The sequence below is a fragment of the Choloepus didactylus genome, chromosome 3 (genome assembly GCF_015220235.1).
Source record: "Choloepus didactylus isolate mChoDid1 chromosome 3, mChoDid1.pri, whole genome shotgun sequence".
In the NCBI taxonomy this organism is placed as follows: Eukaryota; Metazoa; Chordata; class Mammalia; order Pilosa; family Megalonychidae; genus Choloepus; species Choloepus didactylus.
Window position 1 is genome coordinate 214,246,707 of NC_051309.1, and position 20,336 is coordinate 214,267,042.

Consider the following 20,336-nt stretch of genomic DNA (forward strand, 5'->3'; position numbering starts at 1 on the left):
AGAATGAGAAACGGGTCTGGGCAGAGATGAAAAACAACCCTAAGCACCTATATCCACGCACAACTGCCGGACAAACCGGCAGACTCAGAGCAACCGGAAGGAAGAGCCAGCCCCGCCCATTGCAGGGCCCGCCCCCGACAGCCCCGCCCCGACAGCCCCGCCCCCCTGCGCAGAGCGCCTCGGCTCCGCTTCTCTCCCAACCCCACCAGGCTCTCCAATCGCTTGTAGAGATCATCGCTCTAACCAGGCCGTTAAATCGATCTCTGCTCTTATTGGAGACCGGGGCCGTACCATGGCGGAGAAGACTCAAAAAAGGTGGGTCAGCTGCTTTAGAAAAGCCGGTTCTCAACTATCCTCAGGGGTGGAACTTGCTTCTGGTCGCTAATGGTGGGGACTGAGTGCTGTCTTATTCCGGGCGTTCGGCCCGATGGTCCCTACTGCCCAGACCTGACGTGCGCTGAGGGAGGACAAGAGGGTAGACGGTGCTGTGAAGGGACGCGGCATCCGCGCCGGAAGGAAGGCTTTTGTGGTTCCCACTCGTTCCCACCTACCCGACTCTCCCCTGCAATACGCAGGCGTGGAAAGGGTCTCCGGGTGGGCCTACGCGGGGAGAATCTCGCCCGCTGCTCGAGAGCCGGTGGCCGCGCCCAGTTCCTGCTGTACATTAATGTCTGGTAGTTGTTTTCTCTGCTGTGTGTTCCGAGACACCCACGCTAGTGCTGGCTACGGCCTGGTCCCTTCCTGTCCGGCGTGTGTGTGTAAACGCTGCGACTGATGCACGGTTGCTTGTCTAGAATTGTCTCAGATATTCTGCCCCTCCTGGACATGCTCCTCTGTAAAAATGTGTGGGTTGTAATAGGACTTCTTCTCCAGCAGTCTCCACTGTTGAGTGCTGTTAGTGAAAAGAAATGACTTGGATGAGAGAAATGCATGTGTAAAACCATTTCCGAAAGCAACTGTGTTGACCACCCTCTGCTGACTAGTTTTGAAAAAGAAAACCGACATGGTTTCTGGTGTCATAAATTAAAGATGGTGTTTTATTCTATTTAAGCAGGTAATCTGAAATCTTTTTTTCCCATAAACTAAAGAGGAACAGACCTATAAATATTATGTGCAGGACATAGTCGTGAATGGAGATGAAGGTATTAATGACTTGGTGTTTCAATAGGCATAAGGCCAAGCCTTTGTGAATTTTCCATTTCTCCCTCTGTTACTGATTTCCAGCTTCATTTTGTTGTGGTCAGAGAATAAACATTGAATGATTTGAGTATTTTTTTTTTAATTCTTTTGACACTTGTTTTGTAACACAACATACGGTCTATCTTGAAGAGTGATCCATGGGTACTAGAGAAAAATGTGTATTCTGTTCTCATTGGGTGCAGTGTTCTAGATGTGTCTATTAGGTCTAGTTGGTTTAGAATATCATTCAAGTCCTGCACTTCCTCACTGATCTTCTGACTAGAAATTCTGTCCATTCTTGAGAGTGATATGTTAAAGTCTACTACTATTAATGTAGAACTGTCAGTTTCTCCCTTAAAACCTGTCATTATTTGCTTCATATATTTTGGGGCTCTGCTGTTAGATGATATATATTTATACTTGTTTAGTTTATAATCTCATAAATAATTGTATAATTTATAATCTTCCTGTTGAATTGTCCCCATTTATAAGTATAGAACGACCATCTTTGTCCCTCATAACTGCTTTTGACTTAAAGTCTATTTTATCTGATACTAGTGTAGCTACCCCAGCTCTTTTTTTGGTTACTACTTGCATGGTATATTTTTTTTCCATCCTTTCACCCTCAACCTACTTGTTCCTTTGATTTTAAGGTGAATCTCTTACAGACAGCATGTAGTTGGGTCATGCTTTTTTATCCCTTCTGCCAATCTCTGCCTTTTCACTGGAGAGTTTAATCCATTTTCATTTAGTCACTATGATAATACAGGACTTCTGCAACTTTGCTATCTAGCGTAAGTCGTGTAAGTTTTGTTCCTCTCTTCTGTTAAAGCCTACTTTTATTTTTATTTGCTTTTTTGTGTTGTACCATATTGAGTGCCTTCTCACTTCTATTTGGACATGTTTTCATCTATTTTCCTTCTTAAAATTTAACATCCTAAGCATATAACAATCATATTTGGTTTGATACCAACTTAACTTCAATAGCATGCACATATACTTTTCCTATACCCCTCTGTCCCCCACCGTATTTTTTTTACTTGTGACCACTTACATCTTTGTACACTGTATGTCTAAAAACCTAGATTTATCCTTTGCACTTGCATTTGAGCACCTGTAGGAAGTAACAAGTAGAATTACATACCAAACAATACAATAGTAGGGCTTTATAATTACCCAAAGGGTTATCTTTATTGCAGTTCTTTATTTCTTCATGCTGCATTGAATCACTGTCTAGTGTCCTTTCCTTTCAATCTGAAGAACTGCCTTTAGTATTGCTTGTAGGGCTGGTCTAGTGGTGATGTACTCCCTCAGCTTTTGTTTATCTGAGAATGTCTTAATCTCACATTCATTTTTTTAACTGCAATTTTTATTGAGATATATTCACAAGCCATATAATCCATCCAAAGTATGTAATCAATGTCTTACAGTGTCATCACCTAGTTGTGCAATCATCTCCCTCATTTTTGAAAGATTCTCACCAGATATAAAATTCTTGACTGGCAGTTTTCCTTCAGCACTTTAAAGTTATTTCTACCCACTGCCTTCTTGCCTCCATGGTTTCCGATAAGAAATCAGCACTCAATCTAATTGGGACTTGTTCTGGTTTGCTAATGCTTCCCTTTTGCAGAGCACCAGAAATGGATTGGCTTTTAAAAAGGGGGTTTACTTAGTTACAAAGTTACAGTCTTAAGGCCATAAAGTGTCCAAGGTAAGGCATAAACAAAGGGTACCTTCACTGGAGAAAGGCCATTCGCATCTGGAAGACCTCTGTTAGCTGGGAAGGCACGTGGCTGGCATCTTCTTGCTCCCAGGTTGCGTTTCAAAATGGCATTCTCCAAAATGTTGCTCTTGGAGCGTTTTGTCCTCTCTTAGCTTCTCCGGAGCAAAAGTCTGCTTTCAGCAACCATCTTCAAACTGTCTCTCATCTGCAGCTCCTCTCTCAGCTCCTGTGCATTCTTCAAAGTGTCCCTCTTGGCTGTAGCAAGTTTGCTCCTTCGGTCTGAGCTTATATAGTGCTCTAGTAAACTAATCAAGGCCCAAGCTGAATGGGTGGGACCACACTTCCATGGAAATTATCCAATCAGAGTTATTACCTACAGTTGGGTGGGTTGCATCTCCATGGAAACAGTCAAAGAATTACAATCTAATCAACACTAATACATCTGTCCACACAAATGTATCAAACACACAAGACAGTATCAAAGAACATGGCTTTTTTGGGGACATAATATATACAAACTGGTACAGGTCTCCTGTATACATAGCACTTTGCTTTTTTTCTTGCAGTTTTCAGAACTTTCTTCTTGTCCTTTGCATGTGATCATGTAATCGGTATATGACGGGGTGTATTTTTCTTCATGTTTTTCCTGTTTGGTATTCTCTAAGCTTCTTGGATGTACATATTCATGTCTTTTGCTAAGTCTGGGAAATTCTCTGTCATTTCTTTGACTGTTCCTTCTGCTTTCTTCTCCTTCTGGGACTCCCATAACATGTATATTGATGTGTCTGAGTGTGTCCCATAGCTATCTTAGGCCGTTTTCATTTTTAATATTTCTTTTTTCTTTCTGCTTCTCAGCTTGACTCATTTCAAATGTCTTGTGTCCAAGTTTGCTGATTCTTTCTTCTGCCAACTCCAAACTGCTCGAGACCCTCCTGGGCATTTTTCATTTCATTTATTGTGGTCTTCAACCACAGAAGTTCAGTTTGGTTCCTTTTAAAATTTTTGTTTCTTTACTTAGATTCTCATATTGTTCATTCGGTGTTTTCCTGGTATCCTTTAGTTCTTTCTCTGAACTTCTCATATCCTTGAGCATTTTTAAAGATAATTTGTTTAAAGGCTTTGTTCGATATGTCCACATTCTTGTATTTTTCATTGGTGTTTTCTGCATTTTTATCCTCTTCCTTTGTGTGGGCCATCATTTCCTCTTTCTTTGTCCTGTACTCTTTTGTTGAACATTGTACAGCCTAAGGAAAAATAAAAATCCATTTTATTTTCTTGTGTTGTTTTTACCAGACTTTAGTATTAGAGTAATGCTGGCTTCATAGAATGTATTAGAAAGTGTTCCCTGGTGTTGAATTATTTAGAAGAGTTTGAGAAGGATTGGTATTAATTCTTCTTAAATGTTTAGTAGAATTCACCAGTGAAGCCATGTGGTCCTGTACTTTTCTATGGTGGAACGTTTTTTGTTTTTTGTTTTTTAATTGAGATTGTTCACATACCATATGATTATCCAGAGATCCAAAGTGTATAATCAGTTGCCCACGGTACCATAATACAGCTGTGCATCCATCAACACAATTTTTTTTTCCAATTTTTAGAACATTTTCATTGCTCCAGAAAAGAAAGACAAAAAAAGGAAACTCAAATCCTCCCATACCCCTATCTATCCCCCCTCCATTATTGACTCATAATATTGGTATAGTACATTTGTTACTGTTGATGAAAGAATGTTAAAATACTACTAACTGTGTAGTATATGGTTGCAATAGGTATATGTTTTTCCCTATATGCCCCTCTATTATTAACTTCTAATTATAGTGTCATACATTTGTTCTAGTTCATGAAAGAGATTTCTAATATTTGTACAGTTTATCACAGACATTGCCCACCACAAGATTCACTGTTTTATACATTCCCATCTTTTAACCTCCAACTTTCCTTTGATGACACACATGGCTCTGAGCTTCCCTTTTCTACCACATTCACGCACCATTCAACACTGTCAGTTATTGTCACAATGTGCTACCGTTACCTCTGTCCATTTCCAAACATTTAAGTTCAACCTAGTTGAACATTCTGCCCATAATAAGCAGCCGCTTCCCATTGTTTAGCCTTGTTCTATATTCTGGTAACTTATATTTCACATCTATGAGTTTACATATTATAATTAGTTCATATCAATGAGACCCTGCAATATTTGTCCTTATCTGTCTGTCTTATTTCACTCAATATAGTGCTCTCAAGGTTTCTTCACCAACCCATTTTTTTTAAGACGGTTTCATTCACACAACATACAGTCCATCCTAAGTAAGCAACAGACAGTTCCCTGTATAGTCACATATTTATGTATTCACCACCATCACCACTATCTATATAAGGACATCTCCATTTCTTCCACAAAGAAGGGGGAAGAGTCAAAGAAGGTAGAGAGACAAGAGAAAAAGAAAAAAAAGAGGAAAAAAAAAACCAACATATGACAGCTGGGAAATAACAAATGAAAGATAGCGTTAATCTAAGGTAGAATAAAGAGTCAGATAACATCACCATGCCAAGAGTCCCATACCCCTCCCTCATGTCCACCTCTTATATGCATTTAGCTTTGGTATATTGCCTTTGTTACATTAAAGGAAGCATAATGCAATGTTTCTGTTAGAGTCTCTAGTTTGCATTGATTGTATTTTCCCCCCAATACCACCCTATTTTAACACCTTGCAAGGTTGACATTCATTTGTTCTACCTCATGTAAAAACATATTTGTACATTTTATCACAATTGTTGAGCACCCTAGGTTTCACTGAGTTATACAGTCCCGGTCTTTATCTTTCCTCTTTCCTTCTGGTGTCCCACATGCTCCTAACCTTCCTCTTTCAGCCATATTCACAGTCATCTTTGTTCAGTGTACTTACATTGCTGTGCTACCATCACCCAAAATTGTTTTCCAGACCTCTCACTCCTGTCTTGTCCTATCTGTCTGTAGTGCTCCCTTTAGTATTTCCTATAGAGCAGATATCTTCGTCACAAACTCTGTCATTGTCTGTTTGTCAGAGAATATTTTAAGCACTCCCTCATATTTGAAGGGCAGTCTTGCTGGATATAGGATTCTTGGTTGGCGGTTTTTCTCTTTCAGTATCTTAAAGTATATCACACCACTTCCTTCTTGCCTCCATGGTTTCTACTGAGAAATCTGCATATAGTCTTATTGAGCATCCTTTGTATGTGATGGGTCACTTTTCTCTTGCTGCTTTCAGGATTCTTTCCTTGTCTTTGATGTTTGATAATCTGATTATTGAGTGCCTTGGGGTAGGCCTATTCAGATCTATTCTGTTTGGGGTACGCTGCTCTTCTTGAATCTGTAATTTTATGTCTTTCATAAGGGATTGAAAATTCTCATTGATTATTTCCTCTATTATTGCTTCTGCCCCTTTTCCCTTCTCTTCTCTTTCTGGGACACCCGTGACACGTACATTCTGTGTTTCGTGTTGTCATTCATTTCCCTGAGATGTTGTTCATGTTTTTCCATTCTTTTCCCTATCTGTTCTTTTGTGTATAGGCTTTCAGGTGTCTTGTTCTCCAGTTCCTGAGTGTTTTCTTTTGCCTCTTGAGATCTGCTGTTGTATGTCTCCATTGTGTCTTTCATCTCTTGTGTTGTGTCTTTCATTTCCATAGATTCTGCCAGTTGTTTTTTCGAACTTTCAATTTCTACCATATGTTCACCCAGTGTTTTCATTATACACTTCATATCTTCTGCCATGTCTTCCCTAAACTTTGTGAATTGATTTAGCATTAGTTGTTTCAATTCCTGTATCTCAGTTGAAATGTAAGTTTGTTTCTTTGACTGGGCCATAACTTCTTTTTCTTAGTGTAGGTCATAGTTTTCTGTTATCTAGGCATCTGGTTTCCTTGGTTACCACAATCAGGTTTTCCCAGACCAGAATGGGCTCAGGTCTCAGAAGGGGGCAATATTCAGTATCAGGTTTCCCTGAGGGTTTGTCTTAGAAGATTGACACACCCTGTGAGGCCTCCAGCCTCTGTGCTTTTCCTAACCTGCCCAGCAGGTGGCGCCTGTCAGCCTTTCACTCCTGACTGGTGTAGGGAGGTGTGGCCTGCTTAGCTTTTGTTTTGACTGTTTTCCCCTGGGCTCTGGGGTCTGTTTCTGAATGGGAAGCAGGTAGTAGAACTGAGCACCACCTCATTCCTCTTAGGGAAGATACACCCCCTAGGGAGGAGTTATCATCTGCATTTAAATAGGTTCTTTGTCTCTCTGACTCTGCTATCTCCATCCTTGTCTGGGTCAAAGCGCTGCAAACTGAAAATGGCTGAGGCTTTCTCCACTGAGCTACTCAGGTTGAGAGAGAGAAAAAGGGACAGAAAGCCCCCTTTCAGGGCCAGTCCACACCCCCTCTCTCCCAGCTTCACCTGTTGGCCAGAGATAACACCTGGTCCTCTGGGCTTTCCCTCCCAGGACAGGGAAGTCTTCCAGCTCTTTAGGTCAATCATCACTAAAAGCCTCTGTCTGCTTGTTGGGGGTTTGTAGCTTGTATTGAGTAGTCCACATTTGTTAATTAAAACCCCAATTGGAGCTGGACTGGTATTTTTTCTTGTTCATAGAGTGCTGCTTTCTACTACAGGGCGGTTTTGCAGTTTGGGCTGCTGTGGGGGGAGGGGGCTCCCAGCTTGGATCCGCAGTTTTTACTTACAGATTTTATGCTGCAATATCAGGCATTCCTCCCAATCCAAGTTGATATAAGATGTGTAGACAGTCACGGTTGTCCCCCAGCAGTTATTCCGGATTATTTGCTAGTTGTTCCTGGTTGTTTATTAGTTGTTCCAGGGAGACTAACGAACTTCCTCTCCTCTCTATGCCACCATCTTCTTCTGGGTCTCTATGGTGGAAGGTTTTTGATTACTGATTCAATGTCTGTACTTGTTATAGATTTGTTGATGTTTTCTATTTCTTCTTGAGTTGATTTCAGTAATTGATGTATTTCTACAAATTTTTCCATTTCTTTTAGATTATCTAATTTGATAGTGTATAATTTTTCATAATATTCTCATGTAATATGTTTAATTTCTGTGAAATCTATAGTAATATCAACATTTTCCTTTATGATTTTTGTTATTTTCATCTTTTCTCTTTTTTTCTTTGTCATTCTAGCTAAAGGTTTGTCAGTTAATATTGATTTTTTCAAAGAACCAACTTTTATCTTGTTTATTCTCTCAGTTGTTTTTGTATTCTTAATTTCATTTATCTCCACTCTAATCTTTATTATTTCCTTTCTTCTGCAAACTTTGGGTTTACTTTGCTCTTGTTTTCCCAGTTCCTCAAGTCGTAAAGTTAGGTTATTGATTTGAGATCTTTCTTCTTTTTTAATATAGGCGTTCATAGCTATAAATTTCCCTCTGAGCACTGTCTTCACTGCATCTTGTGAGTTTTGGTATGTTGTATCTTTGATTTCATTTGTCTATGTAATTTCTAATTTCCCTTTTAATTTCTTCTTTTTACCATTGATTGGTTAAGAGTGAGCTGTTTAATTTCCACATATTTGTAAATTTTCCAGTTTTCTTTCTGTTACTGATTTTTATCCTCATTCTGTTGTGGTCAGAGAATTTACTTTTTATGATTTCAATATTTTTAAATATCTTGAATCTTGTCTTATGCACCAACATATGGTCTGTTCTAGAGAGTGATCCTTTTGCCGTTGAAAAGAACATGTATTGTGCTGTTATTGAGTGAAGTGTTCCATAAATGTCAGTTTGATCTAAATGGTTTATAGTGTTGTTCTGGTCCTTTCTTCCTATTGCTCTTCTCTTTAAATGTAATATCCAGTATCGAAAGTGGTGTATTGAAATCTCCAACTATAATTGTAGAGCTATCTGTTTTCTTCCTTCAATTCTGTCAATGTTTGCTTCATATATTTTGGCATTCTGCTGTTAGATGTATTCAAATTTTCATTTCGGTTATTGTACTTTTGAGTTCCAGAATTTCCATTTGGTTCTTCTTTATAATTTCTATCTCATTATTGAAATTCTAATTTTGTTCATATGTTGTTTTCTTGATTTCCTTTGGTCCTTTATCCATGTTCATCCCTTTAGTTCATTGATCCTATTTATGAGAGTTGTTCTAAGATCTTTGTTAGTAATTCCAGAGACTGTGCTTCCTCCTGAATATTTTTGTTGAATTCTTTTTTTCTGTGACTGGGCCATACTTTCCTGTCTCCCTGAATGTTCTGCAATTTTTTGTTGAGAACTGAGCATTCTAAGTATCATGTTGTGGTCACTATGGAAATCTAGTTTCCCACTATTCAGTCTGCTAGACTAAGAACAAGTAGGAAAAAAGAAAGTAAGAAAAAGGAAAGAGGGAAAAAAATACTAACAAACAGACAAAACACCAACAAAATAACAAGGAAAAAAAATAATGAAGTGCACTACCTCTCTAAGGCTCCTGTTATATGCTATTGGGAAACCAGAAGTTGCTGTTTTTGAGGCTAAAACCTAGGCCGTCATCCCTGCTCATCTTTCAGTGATCCCACCAGACTCAAAAACATAAAACAGAGAAAGGAAAGAACCAACCAACCAAAAAACAAAGGAAGAGGTGCACTGGCTTTTTATGTCCCTGTAAATGCTAGTGTACAGCCCGAAGACACTGCTTCTGATGAAACTGAGGCTGGCGTCTGCACTCGGCCCTCCGGGTTCCAGCAGACTAAACAACACAAGGAAGAGAAAGAAGAAACCCAACCGATGAAAAAGAGCCCTGAGTCTTTAAGTCCTGATATATGCTGGTGTGAGGCCAGAAGCCTCTGCTGCCGAGAGGGCCAAAACCAAGGCCAGAGTCTATGCTGGTCCTCAGGGATCTGTCAGACCAGACAATATCCCCATACAGAAGTGGGGTGGGAGGGAGAACAGCCAAAGAAGGTGCAGTCACTCTTTATGTCCAGGTGGATACTGGTGGGAGGCTGGAAGTACTGCTGCCCAGAGAGCCAAAACTGAGGCCGGCTTCTGCACTAGTCCTACAGGGATCGCCCAGACTGACCTCGGCCCTCAACCCCAACTTTTAGAGGAGGAAACCTCCCCTGCCAGCCCTGGCCCCAGCCGCTGCTCCCTGAAACCAGGACGTTTTGCCATTTCCACAGCTGCTACTGTAGGATTGAACTTTGGGGACTGGACACTGGTATGTGTTTTCACTTATAAAAGCTCAATCTTGGCAGCTTCCTCTGGTTGTTCTAAACGTCCATTTTGGTTCCAGGGTTACCACCTAGTTCATTCCAGTCTCCTTTTCCGACTCTTTCATTTTTCTAGTGGAGGGAACAATTTATAAAACTTCCTACTCTGCCATTTTGTGCCTGCCCAATTTTTCTCTTTTCTCTTTCTGATATTTCTTTTATTTGGACTTTGGACCTCATCTATTGATCACTAATTTTTGCCTTTTCTCTCCTATTCTCCTATTTTCTATCTTTTTATATTTTCTTCTACCTTCTGGAAGAGCTCTTATCTTTAACCTCATTCATTCTAATGAATTTTTAATTTTGTTTTTTTTAATTAAAATTTTTTTTATTGAGATTGTTCAGATACCATACAACTATCCAAAGATCCAAAGTGTACAATCAATTGCCCATGGTACCACCATACAGCTGTGCATCCATCAACACAATTGTTTTTTTTTTTCAATTTTTAGTACATTTTCACTACTCCAGGAAAGAAACAAAGACAAAAAATTGGAAACTTACATCCTCCTGTTCCCCTAACCACGCCCCTCCCCCTCCATTATTCATTCATAGTTTTGGTATAGTACATTTGTTACTGTTGATGAAAGAATGTTAAAATACTACTAAATGTAGTATATAGTTTGCAATAGGTATATATTTTTTCCCTATATGCCTATTATTTTATTTTATTTTTTTATCTTCATTTTATTGAGATATATTCATATACCACGCAGTCATACAAAACAAATCGTACTTTCGATTGTTCACAGTACCATTACATAGTTGTACATTCATCACCAAAATCAATCCCTGACACCTTCATTAGCACACACACAAAAATAACAAGAATAATAATTAGAGTGAAAAAGAGCAATTGAAGTAAAAAAGAACACTGGGTACCTTTGTCTGTTTGTTTGTTTCCTTCCCCTATTTTTCTACTCATCCATCCATCAACTGGACAAAGTGGAGTGTGGTCCTTATGGCTTTCCCAATCCCATTGTCACCCCTCATAAGCTACATTTTTATACAACTGTCTTCGAGATTCATGGGTTCTGGGTTGTAGTTTGATAGTTTCAGGTATCCACCACCAGCTACCCCAATTCTTTAGAACCTAAAAAGGGTTGTCTAAAGTGTGCGTAAGAGTGCCCACCAGAGTGACCTCTCGGCTCCTTTTGGAATCTCTCTGCTACTGAAGCTTATTTCATTTCCTTTCACATCCCCCTTTTGGTCAAGAAGATGTTCTCCGTCCCACGATGCCAGGTCTGCATTCCTCCCCGGGAGTCATATTCCACGTTGCCAGGGAGATTCACTCCCCTGGGTGTCTGATCCCACGTAGTGGGGAGGGCAGTGATTTCACCTTTCAAGTTGGCTTAGCCAGAGAGAGAGGGCCACATCTGACCAACAAAGAGGCATTCGGGAGGAGGCTCTTAGGCACAACCATAGGGAGGCCTAGCCTGTCCTTTGCAGCAACCGTCTTCCCAAGGGTAAAACCTGTGGTAGAGGGCTCAACCCATCAAACCTCCAGTCCCCTATGTCTGTGGTCATTTTAGCAACCATGGAGGTGGGGTAGGCGAATACCCCTGCATTCTCCACAGACTCCTCAAGGGGGCACTACTTCTTTTTTTTTTCCTTGTTTTTCTTTTCTTTTTTTTTTTTTTTAACTTTCCCTTCTTTTTTAAATCAACTGTATGAGAAAAAAGTTAAAAAGAAAACAAACATACAATAAAAGAACATTTCAAAGAGACCATAACAAGGGAGTAAGAAAAAGACAACTAACCTAAGATAACTGCTTAACTTCCAACATGTTCCTACTTTACCCCAAGAAAGTTACCTAATATAGCAACATTTCTGTGAACTTGCTCCTACTATATTCATCAGAAATTCACAGACCATAGTCATTCCTGGGCATCCCCAGAACGTTAAATAGCTTATCTGTTCTTGGATTATTGTTCCCCCTTCCTTAATTGCTCTCTATTGCTAGTTCCCCTACATTCTACATTATAAGCCATTTGTTTTACATTTTTCAAAGTTCACATTAGTGGTAGCATATAATATTTCTCTTTTTGTGCCTGGCTTATTTCGCTCAGCATTATGTCTTCAAGGTTCATCCATGTTGTCATAGGTTTCACGAGATCGTTCCTTCTTACTGCCGCGTAGTATTCCATCGTGTGTATATACCACATTTTATTTATCCACTCATCTGTTGAAGGACATTTGGGTTGTTTCCATCTCTTGGCAATTGTGAATAATGCTTCTATGAACATTGGCGTGCAGATATCTGTTCGTGTCACTGCTTTCCGATCTTCCGGGTATATACCGAGAAGTGCAATCGCTGGATCGAATGGTAACTCTATATCTAGTTTTCTAAGGAACTGCCAGACTGACTTCCAGAGTGGCTGAACCATTATACAGTCCCACCAACAGTGAATAAGAGTTCCAATTTCTCCACATCCCCTCCAGCATTTGTAGTTTCCTGTTTGTTTAATGGCAGCCATTCTAACCGGTGTTAGATGGTATCTCATTCTGGTCTTAATTTGCATCTCTCTAATAGCTAGTGAAGCTGAACATTTTTTCATGTGTTTCTTGGCCATTTGTATTTCCTCTTCAGAGAACTGTCTTTTCATATCTTTTGCCCATTTTATAATTGGGCCGACTGTACTACTGTCATTGAGTTGTAGGATTTCTTTATATATGCAAGATGTCAGTCTTTTGTCAGATACATGGTTTCCAAAAATTTTTTCCCATTGAGTTGGCTGCCTCTTTACCTTTTTGAGAAATTCCTTTGAGGTGCAGAAACTTCTAAGCTTGAGGAGTTCCCATTTATCTATTTTCTCTTTTGTTGCTTGTGCTTTGGGTGTAAAGTCTAGGAAGTGGCCTCCTAATACAAGGTCTTGAAGATGTTTTCCTACATTATCTTCTAGGAGTTTTATGGTACTTTCTTTTATATTGAGATCTTTGGTCCATTTTGAGTTAATTTTTGTGTAGGGGGTGAGGTAGGGGTCCTCTTTCATTCTCTTGGATATGGATATCCAACTCTCCCAGCCCCATTTGTTGAAAAGACCATTATGACTCAGTTCAGTGAATTTGGGGGACTTATCAAAGATCAGTCGGCCATAGATCTGAGGGTCTATCTCTGAATTCTCAATTCGATTCCATTGATCTATATGTCTATCTTTGTGCCAGTACCATGCTGTTTTGGCAACTGTGGCTTTATAATAAGCTTCAAAGTCAGGGAGTGTAAGTCCTCCCACTTCGTTTTTCTTTTTTAGAGTGTCTTTAGCAATTCGAGGCATCTTCCCTTTCCAAATAAATTTGATAACTAGCTTTTCCAAGTCTGCAAAGTAGGTTGTTGGAATTTTGATTGGGATTGCATTGAATCTGTAGATGAGTTTGGGTAGAATTGACATCTTAATGACATTTAGTCTTCCTATCCATGAACATGGAATATTTTTCCATCTTTTAAGATCCCCTTTTATTTCTTTTAGTAGAGTTATGTAGTTTTCTTTGTATAGGTCTTTTACATCTTTGGTTAAGTTTATTCCTAGGTACTTGATTTTTTTAGTTGCTATTGAAAATGGTATCTTTTTCTTGAGTGTCTCTTCAGTTTGTTCATTTCTAGCATATAGAAACATTACTGACTTATGTGCATTAACCTTGTATCCCGCTACTTTGCTAAATTTGTTTATTACCTCCAGTAGCTGTATCGTCGATTTCTCAGGGTTTTCTAGATATAAGATCATATCATCTGCAAACAATGACAGTTTTACTTCTTCTTTTCCAATTTGGATGCCTTTTATTTCTTTGTCTTGCCGGATTGCCCTGGCTAGCACTTCCAGCACAATGTTGAATAACAGTGGTGATAGCGGGCATCCTTGTCTTGTTCCTGATCTTAGAGGGAAGGCTTTCAGTCTCTCACCATTGAGTACTATGCTGGCTGTGGGTTTTTCATATATGCTCTTTATCATGTTGAGGAAGTTTCCTTCAATTCCTACCTTTTGAAGTGTTTTTATCAAAAACGGATGTTGGATTTTGTCAAATGCTTTTTCAGCATCTATTGAGATGATCAATTGATTTTTCCCTTTTGACTTGTTAATGTGTTGTAATACATTGATTGATTTTCTTATGTTGAACCATCCTTGCATGCCTGGAATGAACCCCACTTGGTCATGGTGTATGATTTTTTTAATGTGTCTTTGGATTCGATTTGCAAGTATTTTGTTGAGGATTTTTGCATCTATATTCATTAGGGAGATTGGCCGGTAGTTTTCCTTTTTTGTAGCATCTTTGCCTGGTTTTGGTATTAGATTGATGTTAGCTTCATAAAATGAGTTAGGTAGTGTTCCATTTTCTTCAATGTTTTGAAAGAGTTTGAGTAAGATTGGTGTCCGTTCTTTCTGGAAAGTTTGGTAGAATTCCCCTGTGAAGCCATCTGGCCCTGGGCATTTATTTGTGGGAAGATTTTTGATGACTGATTGGATCTCTTTGCTTGTGATGGGTTGGTTGAGGTCTTCTATTTCTTCTCTGGTCAGTCTAGGTTGTTCATATGTTTCCATGAAATTGTCCATTCTTCTACATTATCCAGTTTGTTGCCATACAATTGTTCATAATATCCTCTTATAATTTTTTTAATTTCTTCAGGATCTGCAGTTATGTCACCTTTTTCATTCATTATTTTGTTTATATGGGTCTTCTCTCTTTTTGATTTTGTCAGTCTAGCTAGGGGCTTGTCAATCTTGTTGATCTTCTCAAAGAACCAACTTTTGGTGATATTTATCCTCTCTATTGTTTTTTTGTTCTCTCTGTCATTTATTTCTGCTTTAATCCTTGTTATTTCTTTTCTTCTACTTGGTTTAGGATTGGTTTGCTGTTCATTTTCTAGCTTCTTCAGTTGATCCATTAGTTCTTTGATTTTGGCTCTTTCTTCCTTTTTAATATATGCGTTTAGTGCTATAAATTTCCCCCTTAGCACTGCTTTTGCTGCATCCCATAGGTTTTGGTATGTTGTGTTCTCATTTTCATTCGTCTCTATATATTCAGCAATTTCTCTTGCTATTTCTTCTTTAACCCACTGATTGTTTAGGAGTGTGTTATTTAACCTCCAGGTATTTGTGAATTTTCTAAGTCTCTGATGGTTATTGACTTCTAATTGTATTCCATTGTGGTCAGAGAATGTGCCTTGAATAATTTCAATCTTTTTAAATTTATTGAGGCTTGTTTTATGTCCCAGCATATGATCTATTCTGGAGAAAGTTCCATGAGCACTAGAAAAGTATGTGTATCCTGGTGATTTGGGATGTAATGTCCTGTATATGTCTGTTAAATCTAATTCATTTATCAGATTGTTTAGGTTTTCAATTTCCTTATTGGTCTTCTGTCTGGTTGATCTATCTATAGGAGAGATGATGTGTTGAAGTCTCCCACAAGTATTGTGGAAACATCAATTGCTTCCTTTAGTTTTGCCAGTGTTTCTCTCATGTATTTTGTGGCACCTTGATTGGGTGCATAGACATTTACGATTGTTATTTCTTCTTGCTGAATTGCCCCTTTTATTAGTATGTAGTGGCCTTCTTTGTCTCTCAAAACATCCCTGCATTTGAAGTCTGTTTTATCTGAGATTAATTTTGCTACACCTGCTTTCTTTTGGCTGTAGCTTGCATGAAATATTTTTTTCCATCCTTTCACTTTCAGTTTCTTTGTGTCCCTGTGTCTAAGATGAGTCTCTTGTATGCAATATATTGATGGTTCATTTTTTTTGATCCATTCTGCGAATCTATATCTTTTAATTGGGGAGTTTAATCCATTTACATTCAACGTTATAACCGTGAAGGCATTTCTTGAATCAGCCATCTTATCCTTTGGTTTATGTTTGTCATATTTTTCCCCTCTGTCTATTAATATCCTTTATTGTACCCATACCGAATCTCTTTAGTACTGAACCTTTCTCCAAGTCTCTCTGTCCTTTCTTTGTTTCTCTGTCTGTAGGGCATCCTTTAGTATCTCCAGTAGGGCAGGTCTCTTGGTAGCAAATTCTCTCAGCATTTGTTTGTCTGTGAAAAATTTAAGCTCTCCCTCAGATTTGAAGGAGAGCTTTGCTGGATAAAGTATTCTTGGCTGGAAATTTTTCTCACTCAGAATTTTAAATATATCGTGCCACTGCCTTCTTGCCTCCATGGTGGCTGCTGAGTAGTCACTACTTAGTCTTATGCTGTTTCCTTTGTATGTGGTGAATTGCTTTTCTCTTGCTGCTTTCAGAACTTGCTCCTTCTCTTCTGTGTTTGACAGTGTGATCAGTATATGTCTCGGAGTGGGTTTATTTGGATTTATTCTATTTGGAGTTCGCTGAGCATTTATGATTTGTGTATTTATGTTGTTTAGAAGATTTGGGAAGTTTTCCCCAACAATTTCTTTGAATACTCTTCCTAGACCTTTACCCTTTTCTTCACCTTCTGGGACACCAATGAGTCTTATATTTGGACGTTTCATATTATCTATCATATCCCTGAGGTCCATTTCGATTTTTTCAATTTTTTTCCCCATTCTTTCCTTTATGCTTTCATTTTCCATTCTGTCATCTTCCAGGTCACTGATTCGTTGTTCAACTTCCTCTAGTCTTGTACTATGAGTGTCCAGAATGTTTTTAATTTGGTCAACAGTTTCTTTAATTTCCATAAGATCATCCATTTTTTTATTTAGTCTTGCAATGTCTTCTTTATGCTCTTCTAGGGTCTTCTTGATTTCCTTTTTCTCCTGTACTATGGTCTCATTGTTCATCTTTAGTTCTTTGAGTAGCTGCTCTAGGTGCTGTGTCTCTTCTGGTCTTTTGATTTGGGTGCTTGGGCTTGGGTTATCCATATCGTCTGGTTTTTTCATATGCTTTATAATTTTCTGTTGTTTTTGGCCTCGTGGCATTTGCTGAATTTGATAGGGTTCTTTTAGGATTTGTAGACCAATTGAAGTCCTTATCTCTAATTTATCAGATCTACAGCTTTGTGGAGTACACTTTCTCTAACTAACCAGCAGGTGGCGTCCACAAGCCACCTGTTCTCCACAAGCCAGTTCTCCCCTGCTTAGCCTTTTTGGTGAGTGGGGGAGTGAGTCTTGTGGGGTCCAATTGGTGTACCAAGCTTGCGTGTGTAGTTGGTGTTGCCTGCCCTGTATATGGGGCATGTTTCTGGGCAGTCAGGGAGGGGGGGTGGCTCTAACAATCAAATCTCCCTGGTGATCCTAGAGTTTTAAAGCTGCTGCAATAGTCTAATCCTTCAGTTCAGTCCTGCCACAGTTTGTCTCTGCCACTGACCCACAAGTCCTTGGTATTGGCGTATGGCTCCTGAGACTTGCAAGTGGGCCCCTCTTCCAGGCCGTGCACCCCGGGTCCTCTGTTGAGGGATGACTGTGCTATGTCACAGGTGAGTGCCGTCCCCCCAGGGCAGTTCTGGGCTGCTGGGCTGTGTAGGGAGGCTCCCAGTCTGCTGAAATGATGGCTGAATGGGGCTTTGTTAATTCACACTGCTCTACCTTCCCAATTCTGGGACAATCAGCTGAGGTTGCAGGGAAGGCTAATGTCCACGCCCAGTTCTGTGGTGTGTGCCTGTTATTTGCAGCACTTCCGTCACACTGGGTTGTCTGGGGCAGTTCTGGGCTGTGGGGCTGGCGATGGGCAGGAGTGTTTCCTGTCCACCAGGATGATGGCTGTGAGCGGACACCCCCCTTTTCTTGGGAAGTTGTGGTGTTTAGTGAATTTTCTCAGCCGCTGGATTATTGCGTTTTGTCTCAGAGCTCTCCTAGTTCTGCTCTTGACTTGACCTGCCCAAATTGCAAGTCTTTGAAGCTTTCTGTATTGGGCTTCTTAGAGTAATTGTTTTAGAAAAAGAAAAAAGGATTAAAAAAAAAAAAGAAAGAAAAGAAAAAAAAAGGGCCCTCCTCAGAGATCTAATGGGTTATTGAAATGCTAAGAGACAAAGCAACCAGGGCCATTAAGGAAAGGTCCACAGGGCAGAGAGATCAGCTTTTCTTCGGGATTTGCATATGCGCCTCAGGGCCTGAGCTCGGGCCTGGGCTCTGCCCTTCCCCTTTCTATGTTCACCAGAACTCCAAAAATCCTCCGCTTTTATTTTGGAGTTTTTCGTGTTGTTCTTTTTTCTCTATGCCTGTCTCCTCTCTGCTGGGCTGGCTGCTCTCAGATTCTCTGGTGTCTGGTCTCAGTCTATCTATGGTTGGAGTTTGGATCAGTAGAATGAGTTTCTGATAACGGCTGCCACTGCAGTTCTCCCTTCTCCTTCCCGGAGCTGACAGCCCCTCCTCCCACGGGACTGAGCCTGGCAGGGAGGGGCGCGGGTCCCCTGGCTGCAAAAACTTACAGATTTCGCTGATCTCAGCAGTTCCACGTTTTCATGAGTGTTGTATGAAGTATGCCCAAAGTCAGATTGCTCTGTGGTGTCCAGTCCACGCAGTTTCTGGCTTTCTACCTACTTTCCTGGAGGAGTAACTAAAACATACAGCTCACCAGTCTGCCATCTTGCCCCGCCTCCCTATATACCTATTATTAACCTCTAGTTATAGTGACATACATTTGTTCTAGTTCATGAGAGAGATTTCTAATATTTGTATAGTTAGTCACAGACATTGTCCACCACAAGATTCACTGTTTTATACATTCCCATCTTTTAACCTCCAGCTTTCCTTCTGGTGACATGCGTGACTCTGAGCTTACCCTTTCCACCACCTTCACACACCTTTTAGCACTGTTAGTTATTCTCATTACATGCTACCATCACCCCTGTTCTATTTCCAAATATTTAAGTTCACCCTAGTTGAACATTCTGCTCATAATAAGCAACTGCTCCCCATTCTTTAGCCTCATTCTGTATCTGGTAACTTATATTTCATGTCTATGAGTTTACATATTATGATTAGTTCATATCAGTGAGACCCTGCAATATTTGCCTTTACGTGTCTGTCTTATTTCACTCAATATAGTGCCTTCAAGGTTTCTTCATCAACCCATTTCTTTTAAGATGGTTTTGTTCAAACACTGCACATTCCGTCCTAAGTAAACAATTGTTGGTTCCCCATATAGACACGTATTTATGTATTGAGCACTATCACCACTCTCTATATAAGGACATTTCTTCCACAAAAATGAAGGAAGAGTCAAAGAAGGCAGAGAGGCAAAAGAAAAAGGCAAGAGAAAGAGAAAAACAAGCAAACAAACAAACCAAAAAACTTGATAGCTGGAAGGTAACAAAAGGAAAGATAGCATTAACCTAAAGTAGAATAAAGAGTCAGACAAAATCATCAATGCCTGGAGTCCCATACCCTTCCCCTATTCCCCACCCCCCTCATATGCATTTAGCTTTGGTATATTGCTTTTGTTACATTAAAGAAAGCATAATACAATGTTTCTGTTAATTCTAGCCTCTAGTTTGCATTGATTGTATTTTCCCCCCAATCCCACCCTCTTTTTAACACCTTGCAATGTTGACATTCATTTGTTCTGCCTCATGTAAAAACATATTTGTACCTTTTATTACAATCGTTGAGCATCCTAGGTTTCCCTGAGTTACACAGTCCCAGTCTTTATCGTTCGTCTTTTGTTCTGGTGTCCCACATGATCCCAGCCTTCCTCTTTCAACCATATTCACAGTCATCTTTATTCAGTGTACTTACATTGCTGTGCTACTATCTCCCAAAATTGTTTTCCAAACCTCTCACTCCTGTCTTTTCCTTTCTGTCTGCAATTCTTCGTTTAGTGTTTCCTGTAGAACAGGTTTCTTGTTCACAAACTCTGTCATTGTTTGTCAGAGAATATTTTAAAAGCTTTCCCTCATATCTGAAGGATAGTTTTGCCAGATATAGGATTCTTGGTTGGTGGTTTTTCTCTTTCAGTATCTTAAATATATCACCCCACTTCCTTCTTGCCTCCATGGTTTCTATTGAGAAATCCACACATAGTCTTATCAAGCTTCCTTTGTATGTGATAGATCGTTTCTCTCTTGCTGCTTTCAGGATTCTCTCTTCATCTTTGATGTTTGATAATCTGATTATTAAGTGTCTTGGCATAGGCCTATTCAGATCTATTCTGTTTGGGGTACGCTGTGCTTCTTGGATCTGTAATTTTATGTCTTTCATAACAGATGGGAAATTGTCATTGATTATTTCCTCTATTATTGTTTCTGCCCATTTTCCCCTCTTTTCTCCTTCTGGGACACCAATGACACGTAATTCTTGCTTTT

At 39.6% G+C, this 20,336-nt stretch overlaps 1 protein-coding gene across 1 annotated transcript in view; it reads left to right on the forward strand.

Moving 5' to 3' along the window:
* Positions 1–226: 226 nt before the first annotated feature.
* The window catches only part of DCTN6 (dynactin subunit 6), a 63,648-nt gene continuing 43,538 nt past the window's right edge, over positions 227–20,336 (forward strand). The window contains exon 1 of the mRNA XM_037831287.1: positions 227–315. Within this exon, the coding sequence (XP_037687215.1) occupies positions 293–315 (23 nt within the window). The 5' untranslated portion in view covers positions 227–292. The remainder of the gene's footprint in view (positions 316–20,336) is intronic.